Here is a 20,769-nt window from a genome sequence, read left to right as displayed (position 1 = left end):
TTCAGCGTTTCTAACCCCCGTAGTCCTCTCGATCTGATGTATGAAAAGCCTGAACATGACAGCACTATGATGTCAATACACACAGCCTTCCCTATTTACGGATCGTCATCCACCTTGCTCGGATCTGGTTTGAACCTAGAAGCAGACTATCAGCAAAAGTCTGCCTATCGACCAAGTCCGCGAGCAAGAACCAACGGCTGTATGATCCACGAGCTCACACTCCCATTAACCCCCGAACCCTGATCCCCACCCGTCACCTTAGCCGCTACTCTATTCCCCAAGTTTCCAGTATCAGGCAGATCCGGCCACCTACTCAAATTCACACTCACCCTCCTCCCCACTGCGGTCGGCGTCTGCTGCATCACCCTCAACAAGGGCCCCAGAATATTCGCTTGACAAGCATCCGTACTTGGATACGCCACCGCATTATCCACCGGCTGAAAATAGCCCACTAGGCAAGTCTGCGTCGCGTTCGTGTCGCCAATGCCCCAAACCCACGAGGGCGTATTACTACCTTGTTGCGAGTCGTATCGTCCAGCGTAGTTGCAGACGTCGCTGATAGGTTGGGCGCAGGAGGCTTGGTACCATGCCGAGAGGTTGAGGCCTCCCAAAGCGGTTGGGACAAGTGCTTGGGTCGCGTTATCGACGAGGCTGGACAAAGCACCCCATGCTGAGGGAGCGGTGAGGTCTGTGACGCTGATGGAGGGGTAGCATGTCCCGTCTGGTATGGATCCCGGTGGACGATGGTCAGGGCATGAAGGTAGGCCGCCGGAGATGACGGGGATGATCTTGGCCTCTTCTTCGGTGGATTGGCCTTGAGGTGTTGGAGATGCAAATATGGTGGACAGCAAGGTGAGGTGGGCAAAAATAAGCTTGTAAGACATCTTGAAAAGAGGAATGTTGTTGCTGCGAATTATCGAGATCTGGGACCATGTGCTGATCAATCCTGCTGGTGTTTTCGAGCATTTCAATAGACAGAGGTAAGAGGCTTGAATATGTATTGTCTACTGTCCCGTCCATGCTGACAGCTTTGGGTCAGGCATACACATGCAGCTGATCTGCAAAGAACTCGACATCGTGTAACAGGAAGCCCTTCGCCACGTTGAAAATACCATCCAATGATTTCCTTAAAGTTCCGTGTCATGTGCATACAGAGCCAAGCTGGCTGCACGATGATCTCTTCCGACCCTTCCAAACAGTCCGAACATCTCATGAGCGTATGTTTCATGATGGTCCAAGGTGTGCGATGCGCGCCAGTTGCTAGTTTCCTTCCCTTAGAACGAGAAGTGAGTGGTCGAAAAGTGTCCGACATGCGCTTGCATTCCTCATACTCGAACATGGCCACGCAAGCTGCGGAGAGACAGAAGCTCTCACCGAGTAGTTCCCTTTAGCGTTCCGGCAGTCTGGAGAAGTAAGATGGAAGTGTCTTAGATGACGAATGGGAAAAAGTGGGTGATCAGCCTCAAGCTTGGGAAAGACAAATGAGATACTGCATGTAGCATTACTTTTACTACATTGGAATTCAGAATTGTGATGAGCTGTGTCAGAGTGGGAGATAATCGAACGTATTGCAAGTTCAGGAAAAAATTACGAATGAGTAGGTACTGATTCAATAGCTCCCTAGGAATCTGGGTTCGAATAATCATTTTTCGTTACGTAGACCACCTTGAGCAAGACTTACTCGCAAGAACGCTGTGAAGAATCGGGCACACCTCATACAGCATGGATGAGGGTATGCTTTATTAAGATCCAATGGTTTGTAGAGAGCCACCGGCACATGCTTCCTCCAATCCTTCTTCACATTTTCGTCCTTCAAAACGCATCGTTATAAAGCTTAGCGTATCCACCTGGGTATCTTTCATCGTAGTGAAAGCTGCATGGTCTAGACCATCGATGTCGAGTAAGCTCAGGAAGTCTTGAGTTGATGACCATTCGTTTACAGAGACGGCTTCCGAGTCCAGACCGCCAGAAGAGCCGATATTTCCTCCTGCGTAATGTCTTCCTATAATTCTGTACCAGTCTGCAGTCTATTGTGCTAGACTCCAATTTTATGCATTGTAATGCTGCTGAACAATGTTTCCGCCGAGAAATCAAAAGAGCTACCGCTCGTTCAAAATTGCACAGGGCGTTGAGGAAAGAAGAGATGTAGAAGAGAATGAAGATCTCGGACTCTTGTTCGCTGGCCAGTGTGTCTTTCCACTACAAGAGTCTGGCTCGTTGGGCTTCAGTCTCTTCGCTGTGGCTAATAGATCGTCTGCATTCTCTAGTGCGTGACTTCCTTCTCTGCCACTGACTGAAGGCCGCCTTCGTATCTGCTGGGATGCTTGCATGTTAGTGAATCGAGAATCCAGGCCGAAAAGGTAGAGAAATGGACTCTGCGAGAAATGTATTGTAGAATATGGGCGGCTTCAGATTGGCGATTTCGAACCGAGGAGCAGTTGCAATGCACAAATAGTCGCGTAGTAGGAAACAGTCAGCGCTTTCTAGAGAAGACTCTGTTATATGTCCCTGGCACTTTGGATAAGTTGAAGTAGCCCTTCAATGAGTTTCAGTGGCCACTTTTCCAAACTTTGTAGTTCTTGCAATTCTTAAAGCTTCTCTTGAGCCAGTACAGTGGCAGTCTTGGGCATTTCCATGGCACTGTTGGCTAGCTCGGCGGGAGATACCTTCCAGCTAATTCGACAGTATTGAGAGCTGCGTTGAACTCGACTGAACTCGTTTCGCGTGCCTTGCAAACGTTTAAAGCACCATCCACAGACCAGGCTCTGAATTATGGATGGTAGTACTCCGCACAAGAGATCTACCAAGCCAGCAGAGGGTCCTTTGATGATTGAAGGCACCAGCGACTGAGCCCGGCATGAAGTGGCGGATGGTTCTTCCCTTAGGTTGCCTTGAGCTTCGAGTCCAACCTCATCTCCGGCTCGTGCTTTTTGACACCGACAAGCTACCGACCACAGGATCGATCCGATGAGCTGAGTCACGGAATCCACGTGAATCCGCCGCCGTGTATTTTATATATTTATAGAATCACAGAGCTGTGTGAAGCCTCTGCTTAGTTCTTCGACGTAGCAAAGGTTGAACTCAGATCTATGTGCGAGTAGGTGAACAATCTCATGGGAGTGTTAAGCATTTGAGCTTTGTTGATGTGTATTGCCAGACGATTAAACGGCATTTTCGGTTTGGTGTCGCATGAGGAGTAGGATGTGCCCGGTACTGCAAGAATGTTGTAGTAAAAATGAGGAAAGAACACCGGGGAAAGCCCCATCTTTGCTGCTCTGTGGAGTATTGTGACGTGCTGCGACTAGGGGTGTATTTCATCTCGTGCCAGTTGCATCAGGCAGATCCAAGATCCCGGTTTTGTCGATATCAGAGGCTGACTTTCGTTGGTACCCTAAGCCGAGTAGGGCAACCCGATCTTATTGGCTATGAGTGAATCATTGCTGCCGAGATGCTGAGAGTAAAGTGCAGAACTGGAGTGGTGGTTGCTAGGCGACATTCTAAATGCTTTAAAGTCTCTCAAAGGGCGTCGATGAATCAACGCCTTCGCTTCTTGCCTCGACTTCGCTCGATTTTCACGATTGCCTCAGCTTTTGTCTCAAGTGCGTCAGCTTTTCGCTTCAGCGTGTTACGACTTGGCTTCTTGTCGTTCTTTTGAGCTGGTCGGGTACCCCTCTTCGCCTTCTGGGGTGTCCACTCCTAAATGACAGGTCAGTGGACCGAGGGAATGAAAACGAGGCAGGCCGGTGCAGTGACCATCACATACCGATAGTATCTCCCGGATTTCACCTTCTTCACGATGTATCTTCCGAGCTTTGAGCCCCTTGAAGATGTCACTTGACTTCTTGTAGTCAAGAAGCGGCTGTATGAAGGCGTAGAGTCAGCCAGGTGAGTGACAGGAGAGTATATATATTTAAGACCCGGATGGTCTTGTGGGAAGAGATGGAGATCTTGGGTCGGAGAGAGGAGAGTGGGGGATGAAAGAAAAGCAGGGCGTGCAGAGCTCTTTAAGTAGCTCGCAAGCAAGGGCAAATCAAGAACATGAGCACGTGTAAGGGATTGAACTCACACGTGCAGGCTGCGAATCATCTACTGTGGGCGAGTCTGGGCGTGAGACAGAGGTGGCAGTGGACGAGGTCCTTCGTGTTTCCGCTCGCGGCTTCGTAGGCTCGTCCGAAGTCTCACGAGTCCTGGCTAATTCACGCTTCTTTGCCTTTGTTTCCTCTCGGGTCTTTCTGTACTTTGCGAGAACCTCAGCACGCTCCTTCCAAGAGAGGGCTTTGGGAGAAGGCATCGTGTGGTAAGAAGTTTGTCGAACTTTGTTTGATGCTGAAACAGTCAAGTGAGACTAGAACCAGGTGGAAGCTGATGTAAATATTGGTGTCTGATGTTGTACAATGGTAAGGTTACTTCGATGATGATTCGTTGGTAACCGGCACAAAAAATTATGAGGTGGGACAAGTATGGAGGAAGGAAAGTGCATGCTTTGCCTGGACGGAAGGTGTAGGTCAGGCGCCCGAGCTTGAGTGTATATACCTAACACTATCAATGTATCGCGTCAAAGTGTTTAAAGGCGATGTGTAAACTCATTGTAACACGTTCGTGGTGTTGGAAGCCGCCTGTGGTAAGATTGTCAGTTTATCATTTGTTTAGAGGTCCCAAACACTCCCGATTGACATTCTGCAAATATCAATTTGCTAAGACTTCTTGGGAACCGGCAAAGATTTTGACAAACAAGTATACTTGCCGGAGAGAAAGCAGGGTCTCGTGTGGCTGCAGTGGGTGAGTGAACTTAGCAAAGGATATAGTCAAGTATCATGATCTGTTGAATGAGCGATCTGCCTTGCAGGCCCATAAGTCCACACTCAAGCATCAAGGTTTGCAGAAAGAGGCAATTGCATAGTCAAATAATCAAGATATCAAACGATGTGTATTAGCGTAAAGTAGAGGGGCGTATTGACTTTGCCTTCTGTATATACAGCAAACAAGAACCAAAATCAAATGGGGTATCATAACAATCAAACCGGAATCCCAGACCGAGCTCCTATTCCTCGCTGAACTCTTCATTCTTCACACTTCAATATGCTCGGCGCAATCAAGTATTTACATCCCAAATCAAAACACCCTGAAAGCAAGAATCAAGTAGAAGACTTCATAATCAAAGATGAAGGTCCACTAGGGTGGTCTAAGCCCCCCGAAAAGATCTTGAAAGAAGAAAGATAGCCTGTAAGGCTTTGTACGCTGCTGCGATTACCGGCTTTGTTCAGATACTCCGGTTCTTCGGTTGTCTCCGAAGCTGGAGCATCAGACTCTGGTGAAGTGGCCTCAACTTCCTGCTGAGTGCTTGATACTTTTGCAACTTTCGCGGAAGTATCGACCTGTGTCTCCGACTCATCGGAAGAGCTCAGCTCAGCTGAGGCTTCTCTCGAGTCAAGAGAGGAGACAGGTGGCTCCCTGTCGACTTCGTCGATCTCTGTGGCTGGCTCTATTGGGACACTTTCAACTGCTTGTACTTCATTCTCTGCTTTTCCCGACGATGTATTTTCACTACTCTGGCGCCCTGACGCTGGAGAGGCATCGAGCTGCAGAAAAGGGTCGGGTTCATCAGGAGAATCAAGTATACCACCAAGACCCAATGGGCCGCCTAAGCTTCTTTCCCAAGGATTGTCCCTCGCGTCATGGTCTGCCCTTGTTGGACTTAGCAAGCCTTGTCGCCTATCAAGAATATGATCCTCAACTTCATCGGGTGGAAGAACTCTTGGTCCGAGGTTCTCAAGATCGCTTGGTCGTCGCCGACTTTCTAATGCGTCTCTTCCGGAAGCGAGCAGCATCTCGGAGTGGCCAAGGCACCGTCTAATAGAGTGATTTAATTTTCGACTTTCTTCCATCAACGTGCGCTGGCCAGAGAGATCTATTGGCTTAATCTGAAGATCTTTGAATTTGTCAAGAGAGGCACGCTTGCCCGATGTCAGATCTTTAGGTCCTCTGGAGGTCGGATCACTTAACGAATACTCATCACCGTCTTCATCTTCCGAATCCGAAGCTGACATTGAGTCGTTGGAAGAGTCTTCTACTTCAGAATTAGAAGGTCGGCTCATTGCCATTGATGTTTTCCTGCGTGAAGAAGGATGAGACGATTTGCCACTGCGACTGACTCGACGATAATGTCGGAGGTCGGCCTTCATTTTTCGCATTTCCCTCTCCAGAGTCTGATTGATAGCTAGCAAGGAAGAGTTGCTGATCTCAAGATCGAGCACTTTCCGCTCACGACGAGCATTAGCTGCTAGTTCATTCATATAGTCTAGCTTACTCTTTGGCTTGGTCGGACTTTGTGGTTGAGACTGTGTGTTGTACGTTTGCGATACTCCGATCACATTTGGAGATTGATCGGTTTCTGCCCGTAAAACTCCCGGTGTAGGGCTAGAAGGGCTATCGGAGCTGGCTAGTCCTGCGATGCTTACTGGGATACTTGACCTGCGATTCCTGCTTGCCGGCACAGACTTGACGCTTGAGGTTCGTTTGTGATTACCTGCTACCCTTGATTCGGCTGATGCTTTCAAACTTGAGCGTCGTGATAAGTTGATGCTGCCAATCTCCTGGTCGAGATTCTCCCTAAAATCGCCATGAATTTCCGGACTAAAGCCTGATTGATGATCAGATTCAGAATTGACGAATGAAGGATCTGATAAACGAATTTCTTCCCTCAATGGTGACGAAGGCCTAACGGGGCTAGCATTTTGGTCTTCACGCTGACTGTAAATGGTATGCAACATTGGCCTACTGTTGTCGTTGACAGCTTTAAGACTTGGCGGATTCATCTCAGCTATGTCGTTGGCGTAGAAAAACTTGGATTTCTGCTCTTCGGGTGTGGAGAAACCGCTCTTCGTATACCCATTACCATTTGTTAAGCTATCATTTCTGGAGTGCCGAAGCCTTTCTGCCTGCGAAGTGTTATCGCCGTTTGGAACGGTGCTTCTCGACTTGCTAGGTACAACGTCGTCTGCATGAAAGAACTTTGGCTTTATGTCAGACAGTGGAGACGAGACAACGGAGGCATGACGATCAATTGGTGGTGATCGGACGGTAAATGGAGACGTCGATTCCTGACTACTGATGCTGCTGGATCGTACTGATCTCGAGAGAGGAGGACTGTGGATCGCAAATGTATTTGTAGATTGAGCCTTGATGTCCAGGGGCTGGTAGGTTTCTCCATGCGAAAATGACCCATTTTTCTTCGCACCGTATGGCACAACATTGGGAGTCGGCGACTGGCTTCCAACTCTTGTCTTCCTTGAACCTGATCTGGGCGTGATGTTTGTGTTCAAAAAGCTTTCGACTGGTGTCGCAATCTGCTCAAGCGCATGGCTAGAACTAAATTGATCTCCGAACGCCCCCTTCCTCCTTGGCCCATCGATAACATGTGCCGAAGGGGATCTTGCCACTCCATTGCTACCATTGATATATTCGTTTGCGCGCGGTGAGGTAGGGGACTTGACGAAAGATCTCCGCGCATGACCGTTTTGCTGTTCGAAGGTCATGATTCTGCCATGCAAGTCTGACCTGAACCGCGCTGGGAATTTTGGAAAAGTCTCATATTGGGTCGCATCGGAATCGCGCACAAAAGAATAGATTCGCGGACAATACTGGCTTGGTGTCCATGTGCGCAGAGGTTGTGAGCAACGTTGTTGATATGCAGAGGCATTCTTGACGCAGCTTTAGCGCGGCTTGGTGACGCCACCACTCACTCTTCCACTCCCACCACTCTACGGGCACCACGAGGGCCTAGCGCAGTATATTGTCTTTACGCGTCTAGCACGGCAATCTGGTGAGATGAACAAACCTAGAGATTCGCTGTCACTACAAATTCTACCAAAGCGGTCATATTGACGCGCTCACCCTTGACAAAGACCCCTCATGTCGGCCTTCAAATCCAACGCCTGCTCCCCTTCGAGATGGCCGCTGATGGAGCTGGAGAATTACTTCAGGCCAAGGTGTCGACTAGTGCATCATCGGTCTCAAAGGAAGCTACAGAGCACGATACCCTGAAATACCATCTACTCGGGCCTTCTTTGACAAAGGCTGGGCAAGACACCGTTGACCAACAGAAGGTTTCCGAGGTCATTTACAATGCGTCCAAAGGCTCTAAATTTTTCAACAACGAAGAAGTGAAGGACAAGAATCTGACTCAGAAGATCGAAAGAATTCTGGTGAAGAAACGTCAACTAGAGCGTCTAGACTTGGCGTCAGATCGCCGAAGAGCGGACGACTACATTACAGAATTAGAAATGACCAGGGACCTGTCCCAAACGGTCGTACATATCGATTGTGATGCCTTCTACGCAGCAGTGGAGGAGTTAGATCGTCCAGAGCTCAAGGACGTTCCTATGGCAGTGGGAAAAGGCGTGCTTACAACCTGCAATTACCATGCTCGCAAATTTGGTTGCCGGTCTGGCATGGCTGGCTTCGTGGCCCAGAAGCTGTGTCCAGATCTAATCTCCCTACCGTTGAACTTTGAGAAGTACACGGCCAAGGCACAAGAGATTCGTACAATATTGGCTGAGTACGACCCAAGGTTTGAAAGCGCCAGTATTGACGAGGCCTATCTCAACATCACTGATTATTGCAATGAAAATGACCTGAAACCTTGGGATGCTGTCATGCAATTGCGTGCCGAAGTCCATGAAAAATGTCGCATAACCATCTCAGCAGGCCTAGCCCCAAACGCCAAAATCGCAAAGGTGGCTTCCAACCGCAACAAGCCCAACGGCCAGTTTATGGTTACAAACGACAGGGTGACGGTACTTGCCTTCATGCGTGACCTTCCCACTCGGAAGGTCAACGGCATTGGCCGAGTGTTTGAACGTGAATTGGACGCCATAGGAGTGAAGACATGCGGTGATATATACTCATTTAGGCAGTATCTCTCCAAGCTCTTCGGTGAAAAGGCATTTCAGTTTCTTATGCAGACCTATCTCGGTCTTGGAAGGACCAGTGTGCAGCCAGCAGAGGACTACGAGCGTAAGAGCGTTGGCACAGAGAGCACATTTCGGGACATGTCAGACCCCAATGAGCTGCGTGACAAGCTCCGTTGGATTGCGGAGGAGCTTGAAAAAGACATGACACGTACACAGTTCAAGGGTAGAACGCTGGTGCTCAAGATCAAATTATATACGTATGAAGTCTTGACTCGGCAATTTGCCCCTCCAAAGGCGGTCTGTAGTGCAGACGACCTCTACAACTACGCTCTGCCCATGTTTGCAAAATTGGAGAAAGAGATCCCGACAATGAAATTACGACTCATGGGCCTCCGCTGTACTCATCTTGTGTCGACGAAAAAGCCAGAGAAGGACTTTTTTGGAATGGGTCTTCAACGGTTTTCATCGACAGACAGTCACGATTCTGATGGGAACAATTCCTCAAGAACGGTCACGGACAACAAAGGTGAATGGCAAGTCTGGCCCGATTCTGAATTCGAAGCCTCCGAACGCCAAGAGAGACAAGCCGAGCTCGAAGAAGCTGAGAGATTGAGCCAAGAATATGCTCAGCAGGAATGCAACGAAGAAGAAGCCCTGGAAGAAGCAAACAGGAGGCGTAAGCACGGACGTGAAATTCTCCCAAATCCAATACCAAGAGAAAAGGGGGGACAGAAGCTGGACAGTGGGATTGGCTTTCGGAAGCCTGAAACTGGTTACAAAAAGCCTGAGCCAGACAAGCCTGTCAAAGAAGTGTGGAGATGCCCTGTATGCCAGAGGCCACAGGATGCAGATGAAAGAAGCTTCAATGAGCACGTCGATTTCTGTCTGAGTAAGCAGGCAATCAAAGAAACGGCCCAGGAGCATTTTCCGCTCCCACTACAGGCGGTAGCCCTGAGAGAAACGGCTGGTCGAGAGAACGCGAACGAAAGGCGCAGAGGCAGGTCCAGTCACAAGCGAAAGCTCGATCCCGCAGATCGAGGGATGAAAAAGCTGTGCTCTGGGGTTGCAGAAAAAGGCTGAAGATACTCGTGGTGCAAAATGGAAAGTTCATATTTGATGAATTAATTGATAGCATGAGGAAGATGGTGAGACCAGACAGCATGCAGCCAGTGGCCTCTGCCGACGATGCTCGTATGTGAGGCACCTAGGGAAGTAGGGAGATTGAACCTACCCGGCCCTTGCATAATTGGTTCACTTTGTATGATGAAGCGAACCGACAAGAGCGATTGAGCGCTGCGAGTAAAGACGACAAGAGAAGTAGGGAAGCATGTCGCCGCAGGTTGATGGCTCGATCCATGCGAACTATAAGCTCGAGCTTACTGCATGAACGTTCTGGTTACTTATGCAGTCATGGCAAGGATCGACTTCTTCCGGCACTAGACATCACCCTATCACGCCTATCGGGCTAACGGCTTCGGCTCCACAAATCGGGAATTTGCGATCCGACGCATGCCGTCTGACCCTTTCGTCCAGACTCCAGAGGTCCCTTCGCACACCTGGAGGGCGAAAGACAGGAGCAGGTTACAGTGGGTAGGGAATGATTCTACCGCTGCAGTCAGCAGGTTGGAGATACAAGACATGCCATTATTGTTATCTTTAGGCAGGTGGACGGGCCTCGCATGGCAGATTATGCAGACTTCATGTGCGACGAAGATGAAACAGCGCGCGGTCTGTCCATACAAATTGCGCAACGCATTCACACGCATGGACAGGACGCAGTGAGATGATGAGAAAGAGCTAAGCGACGTGCATACTCGCGCTGAAGGGGCCACCACAACCACCACCACCACCACAATATTAATATGCAGCTTCCGCATGTGATTATCACTCCACCCAAACAGGGACAGGTCGTGATCTGATTGGACCCATCCACTCTACTTGCTTTACGGGAGCCAGAGTCTAGACCTTAACTATGCAGCGCACCCAATTGCCTATTCTTGATATTATTGTTATGCATGAGTCGTGCATGGAGTCTCTATTTCGAGGCACAGCTCCGCCTGCATCAATAATGCTGCAACGTTGCAATATATCTACTAGAGACGCAGACTGCTGACAGGCCACACATGGCTTCAGTGCCCCACTCTGCTCTCCACGTGAAAGTGGCGGCCGCTGGCGGTGGATGTCACAGAGTCACTCATACGGGAATATTCACCCAGGCCGCACTCAAGTGTGAAGCTCTCTGACGAGTGACGACGACCTAACCAACAAGAACAGATTACAAGCTAAACACTTTGAGATCTGAGTGTCGGCTCTCCACATGATCTTCCCTTACTAAGAGTTACCGTCGTGATAGCGCGACCCCTAGGCCCTAGCTTCCCCTCGTCCGCAGCCTGGGGTAATAGGGTAATTACTACTACTATCAGAGTCCGGGGCCCTGAAATTCTGAAATTAGAGGTCGGATGCTTTTGGCTGCATGGGCTCGGCATTTACATCACCTGCTGCACATTAGCTCACTAGCCTCGACACTCCTCACATCCCCCCCTCAACCTCTTTATAATCCATTGATCGCCCCTCGTCGCGTCACTGTCTTCCAAATAACAACCATAGTGTCAACTAAGTCATCTGCTTCATAAGACTGGTTGACCTCTACAGCGTCCCACGTTCTATCTTCCATTCGTCGTGAACGCCACTCCTCCTTGCATCAAGCTCCAGGAAGTTTTCTCGGCGTATTGACACCCAACTTCAATCTCATCGATCACGATTCACGATGTCGGTTCCTAATACCGATCACACTACTAACACCGCCGTCAATGGCGACACCGACCACATCACCAAAAACATGACCCACGAGGAGCATCAGGCCGCCAAGTCAGCCGCCAAGTTTGGCTACGGCCCTCTGGCACATACTCACACCAGCTCTGGCGAAAGCCGTCTTCCAGCCTTTGGTGGTGAATTCCAGCCGGGAACGTACAAGCAGGTCAAGGATCGCAAGATCGCCAATCCTGCTCCTCTGGGTCTCTGTGCCTTCGCCCTGACAACCTTCGTCCTCGGATTGATCAACATGAACGCCCGCGGCTTGATGATGCCAAACTTAGTCGTTGGCATTGCGTACGGCTATGGTGGCTTGGTGCAACTGTTGGCAGGCATGTGGTATGTCGTGAGATTCCTTCAAATTCCATGCCTGCTCGAGCTGCTCTTCTCGTACGCGCAACATTGCGTTGGCGAAAAGGGGCGAAAAGCAGTGCGGAAGTAAAGATCGGATGAAGAAGCAGCAAGCAGCTGGGAATGCAGAGAGATGGGCCATTCATGAGCATCGTAGCTTCCAAAAACTCAAATATGAACAACTCACTAACCTTTCCGCCGTTTTACAGGGAAATGGCCGTTGGCAACACCTTCGGTGCTACCGCCCTCTCCTCATACGGCGGTTTCTGGCTCTCGTTCGCCATCATCCTGACCCCAGGCGGATTCGAGATCGAAGAGACCTTACTCGGCGCTGGCACACCACCCGCGCACGCATGGCAATTCTATGATTCATTTGGCTTATACCTCATAGTACGTCCCCGCCCCATTTCCCAACCTCTATTGCCACTGAATGCCCTTTTTCCTCCAACGCAATGAGCAAACCCACAGCTAACGCATCGAAATAACAGGGCTGGTTCATCTTCACAACCCTCCTAGTCGTCTGCACGCTGAAATCCACCGTTGCGTTCTTCCTCCTCTTCTTTTCGCTCGATCTCGCCTTCATGCTGCTCGGCATCGGGTACCTGCATCGCGACACCATGGGCGCCCCGAACCCGCCTATCATCAAGGCTGGCGGTTTCTTTGCCCTCATGGCCGCATTCATGGCATGGTATAATGCTTTGGCTGGTATTGCGGATGATTCGAATAGGTGAGCTCCCTACACCAAATCCTTCAAAGAGATACGGATGACTAATTGTGATGCAGCTTCTTCGTCGTACCCGTCATTCACTTCCCATGGTCCGACACCGGCAAGCGGAGGCGGGGCAAGATTGATGAGAAGACCGTTTAGATCAAAATACCCCCCTCCCTCAACTAAGGGACAGATGAGACATTCAATGTAGGAGCAAGAGACACAGGACCCCCCTTTTCTGGAATGGGACGGGAATGGTGGAGATATTGCATTTGGATCACGACTTGCCACGTCATATTTCGCTACGTCTACTAAGTGAGAGGAAAGTCATGGAGATTCGTGCACCGTGCTGTTCGCAATATTTTTGCCGCACGCTGTATGCTCTACCGATGTACTCAGAAACGCAAGAACGCGAATGTTAATAGTAAATGCTCCATGAAGTCGAAAATTTCTAATACACCCACGTCCCACCTTCGGCCTTTGAGTAATTAATCTTTGCATTATGTCAGACTCCCTCCATCCTCTTTCCCACAAACATACCTACAATTCCTCAACCTATCTCCCTCCTCCGCCTTTCTCCAGGCAAAGCTCGCTATCTGCACAATCCCCAACCCTACCCAAATGACAATGGATGGACAGATATGTGCGATGCAGATAACTCTCCCCACCGCTCCCCACAGGTCTAGGTCGGCGGGGCTTGATAGACATCGCAAAGGGGATTGATCTATGCACTTTTACGGCACAACTGACCCATGCTCTCGACCACGAGGGGTGGGAGAGGGGAGAAAGCTGTAATTTGACTGAAGTGCAACCGAACCCAACCCAGCCCGGAAAAGCTGAACGAAAAAGGCGGGACGAAAGAAAGCAACGAGGACAGATCGATCCCCTGAGCGCGCTCTGATTGCTCTTATGCTGTGCTCGAATGTGTAATAGTGTACAGACAGACTTTCATGTAAGGTAGGAAGCCCAGCAGGCAAGGCAAGGCAAGGCAGCCAAATGCCAAGCAGCCAGCCAGCGCTCTCTTCATGCCAGACAAGGAACTTCGATAAGTAAGCAAATGGTACGAACCTCGATAATCCCCTCTCCCCATTTATACCACCAGAATTCTTACCCCCCCCTAAAGCTCCCTCCCTCCCTCGTACTTCGCCTTAATACTCTCCACAGCCTCCGGCCCCTTCGGACTCCACACATTCCCACTACTCAGCTCCTTGAGCGCGAGATCGAAGCGCGCGCCCAGCAGCCAGGCCACGAACAGCATGAGGATCGTGATGACGACCATGGTGCCGACCGAGGCTAGGATCATGTAGAAGGCGTCTTCGCGGGCTTCTTTGTCTTCGCGCGCTTTCTTGGCTTTGTCGATGGATGTGGTGGGGGTGGTAGTGGGTATGGAGGAGGTGAGCGAGGTGGGAGGAGCGGAAGGTTGGTCGGAGGCGCTGGCGATGGTGGCGGCGCGCGGGTCTTGGGTTGGGAAGATGGATTCGATGAATTGCTCGATCTGTGGGTAAGGAGTGGGTGTTAGTACAAGAGAAGTCAAAGATTTGGGTGAAGAGGGGGGTGGGAGAAGGGGAGGAGCTACTTTTCCACACGCGATTGAGATCTTCAAGAAGTTCGGGTCTTTCGGAGTATTCTTCTTGTGGATCTTGCGGGTGTATTCTCTGAATATCTCGCATAACGTCTGGAGATTTTGCGTCGATTGCATCATGATTCGGCATGCTTCACCTTTGGTGATCTTGATGTTGCGCTTGTAAATTTGGTGGTTTCGGAAGACGAGCTCTAAGGTCGCGATGGCCATTGCTTGTGGGATGGCGGCGAAATTGAAGACGGATTGTTCTTTCAGGCCTGCGAGGTAGAAGAGACATTCATCTGCGTGTCGGAGGGAGTGGAGCACCATTTCTGAACTGCAGTTGAGGGCTGCGTCTTTGTTTGCGGGCTTGAAGAGATCCGAGAAATCGTCGACGTACTTTGACCAAACTTCCTTGGGCCAGAATCGCCGCTTGTCGTCAAAGTCCTCTTTGATGTCGCGGATGATGTTGGTCTTTTGGAGGAATAGACCCATGGACTCCTGAAGCTGTGGTCGTTCTATCAAGGCCGGGTTTGCCAGTCCGCTCTCCACGAAGAGTCTGGTGAGGCCGTTGCCTACCAAGCCCGCAACATAATGACAGTAGAGATCCCAGTCTGCGATTGTATTGACACCGTCTTTGTTGAAAACAGCATTGTTGCAATAGTCAGCCATGCCATTGCCCATCTTTTGCGTAATGTCCTTGATAATCTCCTGATATACTGGTTTGATCTTTCGGAACTCCTCCGTGACATTTTGAAATTTGACGAGCAACAGACGATCCTTTTCATCAGGCCCACATCCGTCGTAGTTCCAGCCCTCTTTATCGACGATGTTGTGAAAATCACGAAGCAATGGATCCTTCTCCTTCAGGTCAACGGTCATATCATCTTCGATTGTGTCCAGACCCCTGAGGATGAGGTAGAAGAGGGCTATTGGAACAAGAAGCTCCTCGTGTAACTCCTGTATTACAGCACTGAAACTGCGACTTGTTCTCTCGAGAAATTTGAAACATATGCCTAACGTCTCGGATTCTTTCTCAGGTTCTCGCTCATGCACCGGTGTATGCCAAACTTTCCTTTAGCTTGTAAGTGAACTTCAGCTGCACTGGGCGTCTAATGAGGGGCATACCATTGAATGATGTTCCTCGCCTCACCGAAATGTATCATATAGTACAAGATCTCCGTAGCCTTCATGTTTGCCTTCGTCAATTACTTCTCTCGGAAAAATTGTGTTTGTCGTTAATCAAGGTTTTGGTAATATACAGGAGAAATCAAGAAAGGAACGACGTGTCTTCCATTCATAAAGAAAGATCAAGACTTCACTTGGCCGTATAGAAGCGCGAGATGAGCGCCAATGGTGAGCTCCAAGCTTTCTGCCTGTTACGCCTCTAGAGCACTTTTTTTGCGAGATGCATGCGAGCGAGTCGGGCGGAAAAACGTCCCCCCACAAGCGCCACATTTGCGATGATAGGCAACTGCTAAAAAAGCAGCTACCCTTACACACGCATACAGCATTTATCGTATCCATTATTAAAAACGGAGGACTCATGGTATCGTGAAACGATTCCTCGAGCTCTGAATCGCTCCCCCTTGTGACGGCTGTTTTCTAATTCGCATTAAACCAACTGCAAGACGACGTAATTATCTACGTCTCATACGTCTGCTATCATGGTCGTTGATACGAGCTACTATGACGCTCTCAATGTCAAGACCGATGCTACCGAGCTCGAGATCAAAAAGGCATACCGAAAACTTGCCATTACGACCCATCCTGATAAGAACCCTGGCGATGAGACTGCTCACGCCAGATTCCAGGCCATAGGCGAAGCTTATCAGGTGTTGAGTAACAAGGAACTTCGAGCTCGATATGACAAACTCGGCAAGGAGAAAGCTCAACCAGAGTCGGGTTTCGAGGACCCTTCAGAGTTCTTTGGCATGATCTTCGGCGGCGAAGCTTTCGTGGACCTGATAGGCGAGCTGAGCTTGATGAAAGACCTGACAAAGACTATGGACATCACCGCCAAGCAAATGGCGGAAGAAGAAGCTGCCGAGTCGGCTGAAGCCAAGTTGCAAAACAAGGACGAGAAGGATGCGCACCACCAGCCTCCGCCAGCAGCACAAGATGCAGCTGCGGCAACTCATGATACAAAGTCCTCAGCACCACACGACCCCAACCTCAAACCCCCGGGCCCACCAATACCTCCAAGATCCCCATCAGCCTCAGGCACCTCAACACCAACCTCTCACCCCAAGCCCCGGCTGGGTCAGCAAGCGCTCATGGACAAAAGCGAAGAAGACGCCCGCATGGATGCCGCAGGCCTAACAGAACAAGAAAAAGAACTCCGGCGAAAAGAGAAGAAACGCGGCCTGTCCAAAGAGCAACGAGAAGAGCTCGCAGCCTACGAAGCAGAGCGAAAACGCATCCGCGACGAGCGCGTCGACACGCTCGCAAAGAAGTTACTCGACAGAATCAGCATCTGGACCGAGACCGACAAAGGCGGCGACGTCACGCGGGCATTCCAAGAGAAAACACGCCTCGAGGTCGAGAATCTGAAAATGGAATCTTTCGGCCTCGAAATCCTTCATGCTGTCGGCTCCACCTACGTCTCTAAAGCGACCAGTTTCCTCAAAAGCCAAAAGTTCCTCGGTATCTCGGGCTTCTTCTCGCGATTGAAGGATAAGGGCAACCTAGCGAAGGATACATGGAGTACGATCTCCACAGCCATCGATGCGCAGGTGACGATGGAGGAGATGGCACGAGCGGAAGAGAAGGGCGGGGACGACTGGACCGATGAGCGGAAAGCGGAGATGGAGAGGCGGGTCACAGGGAAGATCCTCGCGGCAGCGTGGAAGGGGTCACGATTTGAGATCCAGAGCGTGCTGAGGGATGTGTGTGACAAGGTGCTGAATGACAAGAACGTGAAGATGGAGAAGAGGGTGGAAAGGGCGCATGCGTTGGTGTTGGCGGGGAACATCTATTCGATTGTGAGTCCCCTCCCCTTTCCGCTCCTCCTCCCTTCTACCATTCCCACTCTCCCTCTATTCATCATCCTGTCATCATTGTTGTTACCTTCCCCGCTGTCTTCTTTCCCTCGCTTCCTCTCTCGTCGGCCAGGCGCTTGGTACGTACATAAAGCTAACATAAGCTCAACACAGGCCCAAAGAGACCCCGATGAAGAAGGCGACTACATGGCCTTCGAGCAGCTAATGGCCGACGCACAAATGAAGCGGGACAAGAAGAAAGAAAAGAAAGACCCTGCCGCCGGCCCTACCAACCCCACTGCTCACCCGTCCACCTCTACGAACCCCAACGCCCCCACAGCAGGAACGAAGAAAGAAGACCCGTTACACCAGCCATCATAGTTTGATATGGGTAGTATATCTCACAGGTAGGAGGGGTGGGGACGGGGTAGTCGTGTCTAGCGTTCTAGTTTTTTGCTTGAGATATGACTCATAGATCTATTCCACTTTGCCTGCCTGTTCTTGACCTCGACGTTTCTAGTTTCTGGGCTCGCTGTGCATGCATGGAGAGGCTGTGTTTAGCCTTCAGGTACGTGGACGCGGAACTCTTGGATACGCAAGTGGGATATCTACTGGACAAACATTTACGCACTGCACATGTTAAAGTGAGAAGATCTAAGCTTGCATAACAAAGAGTTGTGAATCTGTTAGAAATGCCTTCACAGACATGAAAAGCAAGCGCGCGGCCTCGATGGCTATCATTCTCTCTGGACACCTAATCAAGGACGTACGTGTGCAGTCATTATGGACTAGAGAACAGTCTCCATTTCACTATAGTATAATCATATCGGTATGGTAAACTTCGAGAGGGGAAAAAGCAGCATAACCATCCTCTCTCCTGAGCATTATGCATACAGCGGCCAGCCACCTTATTCTGATATTGATATGTATTAGTCCGTATCTTACATGCAAGGATGAACAAAGCGCAGGCGATGGTCTTTTGAGAGCGCGATTTGCTCCTTCCCTGTGAGTGGCCTGCCAGAAAAGCCTACCTGCCTGCCTGCCTGCTATGCTTCGCTGCCAATGCTTGTGAAAGCTGTCTCTTGGGTATCTCAAAATAAAAGAAAGTTCTTTTGTTCGTATACTCTGGTCTTGTTTTTTTGATGTTTTGTTGCTTCCGCTATGTGAAGTGAAGCTGGTGATAGTGTGGCTCGTCAACGTTGTAGGAAGGGAGGTACGCCGGTATGATGCTGCATATGTATTCCTCCGCTTTTGTTGTGACAATCTACCTATGTTCATCTTGGGCTCGTCGATATAAGATGTTAGACATCTATATCCAATCCCGGTTTCATTTGACAATTTTCATGTCATATGACAGAAAACGCCGTGAAGATTTTAGTACGCACTTTTGATGATCTGAGGTCCGAAGGAGGTTCGGCGCTGAGAAGCAGTTCGAGTATGAATGATGAGGTGATTACCATAACAGATGAGACGCTAAATCGCTAGCAATGCAAATGATGGTGTCGGTGAGGTTGAGATGTTTGGTGCTCATACGGTTTCATCAGGCAAGAATGCTGTGACCAGATGTCTCCCGAAATCGTTTAAAGTTGACGTTGCGAGGGCGAGGTGGTTTCAGGTATCAGAAAACCTCCGTCGGAAGGGAACTTATCGGGGGTAGGGTCACGTTCGATCGATAATGATAGCATTCAATGCTGGCAGGGGTTGGTGGACGTGCAGGCTCCACGGCAGCAAGCTTGTTGGAAAAGTATTCCTGGTTGGTAGGCGTATCTGGGGGCGTCGGGCAGCCGTTGTTGTACATCGGTATCTTCTTAATCTTACTAGGAGTTTGCGGCGCGTCCTTGCAGGCAGGTTCGCTAAATTCATCTTTACGGGCTTCAGCCGGTGGTGTAGGAGGAGGATTAATGAATTTCTGCATCTCAATCTGCCTTGCGAGGAAGTCATCGAGTATCAGTGCCACTCGGGAGAAGTGTACCGTAGCATACTTGCGTGATAGAATTTTTGAAGGCCGGTGAAGCTGTTGTGATAGTAGCATCAGCGTCTGTGGCTCGTACTGGCCAGCCCATTCTGTGGCATGTTCTTGAGGCCGGCTTAGAATAGATCTTGATAAAGCAAGAGATGCCCGAGCCATATCCGATGGTCGTTTCCCTATGAAATCTCTTTGATACATGGCGATCTCTGCGATGTAACAAGCCATGTGTTCGACTTCAGGATCGTACTGGAGGTGCTCGACAGCAGTTTGGATGAAGCCGTCGATGGTTGGATGCCCGATAGCCCAATTCAATGTCTGCAAGACGTGCCATTCCATTTGGACGAACATGTCGTCTTCATAAAGCCCGCAACACATGCTTTTTAGCTCCTTGATTTGGGGGACTCTGTCTTTTCTGTCACCGTACTTCGAAGCGATGAGCAGTGCCGCACAGCCGACAAGCTGGTAGTGCTTCTTGTAGACGATTCGCCTCGAACAGTATCGATCGAGTAAATTTATAGCTAGAAAGAACGTCTCTGGAATGAGACCGAAGGCTGCATGAGCTTCAACTAAGAAGTCAAGCAAGTATGGTCTCATGTACCACTGTATCTCTGTCTGTATGTCGATTGATGCGACGTCTGGTAAAGTTTCCCACTATGGGGGATGTCAGCTTCGTCAGGATTGGGGGCGAATTGCGATTACCTCCAACTTCTCCATCTGTATCAAATGGTCATATCGATACTCGTGGCTAGCTATCTCGGAGAGCTGCTCGGCAATGGTCAATTGTATCTGCCTTTTGGCCTGTCTTTCTTGTTCGCGCATCTCGTCCCGGTACCTCCGACCTCGATCATCGTGGGACTCCACAAAAAAGGTGTCACATGGCTGCGGATAGTAGGCCATGGTGGCAATACCTTAGTCGTTTGCGAAGCCAGTAAGTAATAAAGCAATAAATATTAAGCGATTAGTGAGCGACTTGGGTTAAATTAAAGAGCGTGAGTTTGAAATGAGCGAATGAATGAATGAGGGTAGGCACGGTTGCCAGTTGAACGTCCACAGAATGAAATGACGACGAATTGAGCCTAACGAGTTGACGGTCAGCCTTTGAATGGATGTTCGAAATTGCATCTTGGAATAACGTGGAAAACGCTCAACCGAGCAAATCACGAAAGAACTCACCAGACAGATGACTAGATAGGACAGGATCCCTTGAAATATTTCCCTTGGAATGGCTCTAGAGCCCAAAGAAAGACGAGCTAACGCCTCCTGGGTGTCAGGCCTGAGGAATGCGGAAAAGCTGTTTGCGTAAGCGGGGTAATGAGTTAGGAGGATGACTGACTGACCTTGTGACACGTCGGTGAGGTCGTCAAAGGTGACGACGAACGGTCGTTTGCACGACGTGTTTTTAATCTAATAGAGTATTGAAGTCAGCGTCATTGTTTTGTGTCTAGATGAAACCGAATATTAACTTTCGACGCGAG

The 20,769-nt window shown here is 49.7% G+C and overlaps 7 protein-coding genes across 7 annotated transcripts; 3 read left to right on the top strand and 4 right to left on the bottom strand.

Annotated features, from left to right (window-relative positions):
* Window positions 1–164: 164 nt before the first annotated feature.
* KY384_001822 (uncharacterized protein) lies at window positions 165–884 on the bottom strand (the record flags this gene model as incomplete). The annotated part of the gene is made up of 1 exon (XM_044810348.1): window positions 165–884. One exon carries the CDS (start codon window positions 882–884, stop codon window positions 165–167), a length of 720 nt encoding a protein of 239 aa, XP_044672322.1.
* Window positions 885–5,135: 4,251 nt separating this feature from the next.
* Window positions 5,136–7,535, bottom strand: KY384_001821 (uncharacterized protein; the record flags this gene model as incomplete). The annotated part of the gene is made up of 1 exon (XM_044810347.1): window positions 5,136–7,535. One exon carries the CDS (start codon window positions 7,533–7,535, stop codon window positions 5,136–5,138), a length of 2,400 nt encoding a protein of 799 aa, XP_044672321.1.
* A 414-nt stretch (window positions 7,536–7,949) lies between these two features.
* Window positions 7,950–9,992, top strand: KY384_001820 (uncharacterized protein; the record flags this gene model as incomplete). Its single annotated transcript, XM_044810346.1, has 1 exon — window positions 7,950–9,992. The coding sequence occupies one exon, from the start codon at window positions 7,950–7,952 to the stop codon at window positions 9,990–9,992; it is 2,043 nt and encodes a 680-aa protein (XP_044672320.1).
* Window positions 9,993–11,679: 1,687 nt separating this feature from the next.
* KY384_001819 (uncharacterized protein) lies at window positions 11,680–12,805 on the top strand (the record flags this gene model as incomplete). The annotated part of the gene is made up of 3 exons (XM_044810345.1): window positions 11,680–12,062; window positions 12,284–12,464; window positions 12,563–12,805. 3 exons carry the CDS (start codon window positions 11,680–11,682, stop codon window positions 12,803–12,805), a joined length of 807 nt encoding a protein of 268 aa, XP_044672319.1.
* A 1,095-nt stretch (window positions 12,806–13,900) lies between these two features.
* KY384_001818 (uncharacterized protein) lies at window positions 13,901–15,537 on the bottom strand (the record flags this gene model as incomplete). Its single annotated transcript, XM_044810344.1, has 2 exons — window positions 13,901–15,419; window positions 15,473–15,537. The coding sequence occupies 2 exons, from the start codon at window positions 15,535–15,537 to the stop codon at window positions 13,901–13,903; spliced, it is 1,584 nt and encodes a 527-aa protein (XP_044672318.1).
* Window positions 15,538–16,011: 474 nt separating this feature from the next.
* On the top strand, window positions 16,012–17,706 carry KY384_001817 (uncharacterized protein; the record flags this gene model as incomplete). The annotated part of the gene is made up of 2 exons (XM_044810343.1): window positions 16,012–17,328; window positions 17,500–17,706. 2 exons carry the CDS (start codon window positions 16,012–16,014, stop codon window positions 17,704–17,706), a joined length of 1,524 nt encoding a protein of 507 aa, XP_044672317.1.
* Window positions 17,707–18,943: 1,237 nt separating this feature from the next.
* Window positions 18,944–20,191, bottom strand: KY384_001816 (uncharacterized protein; the record flags this gene model as incomplete). The annotated part of the gene is made up of 2 exons (XM_044810342.1): window positions 18,944–19,945; window positions 19,994–20,191. The coding sequence occupies 2 exons, from the start codon at window positions 20,189–20,191 to the stop codon at window positions 18,944–18,946; spliced, it is 1,200 nt and encodes a 399-aa protein (XP_044672316.1).
* Window positions 20,192–20,769: the final 578 nt, after the last annotated feature.

The sequence above is a fragment of the Bacidia gigantensis genome (assembly GCF_019456465.1).
Source record: "Bacidia gigantensis strain McMullin 20006 chromosome Unknown contig_134, whole genome shotgun sequence".
In the NCBI taxonomy this organism is placed as follows: Eukaryota; Fungi; Ascomycota; class Lecanoromycetes; order Lecanorales; family Ramalinaceae; genus Bacidia; species Bacidia gigantensis.
The sequence above is the reverse complement of the archived record's forward strand: the minus strand, read 5'-3'. Positions and strand labels throughout refer to the sequence as shown.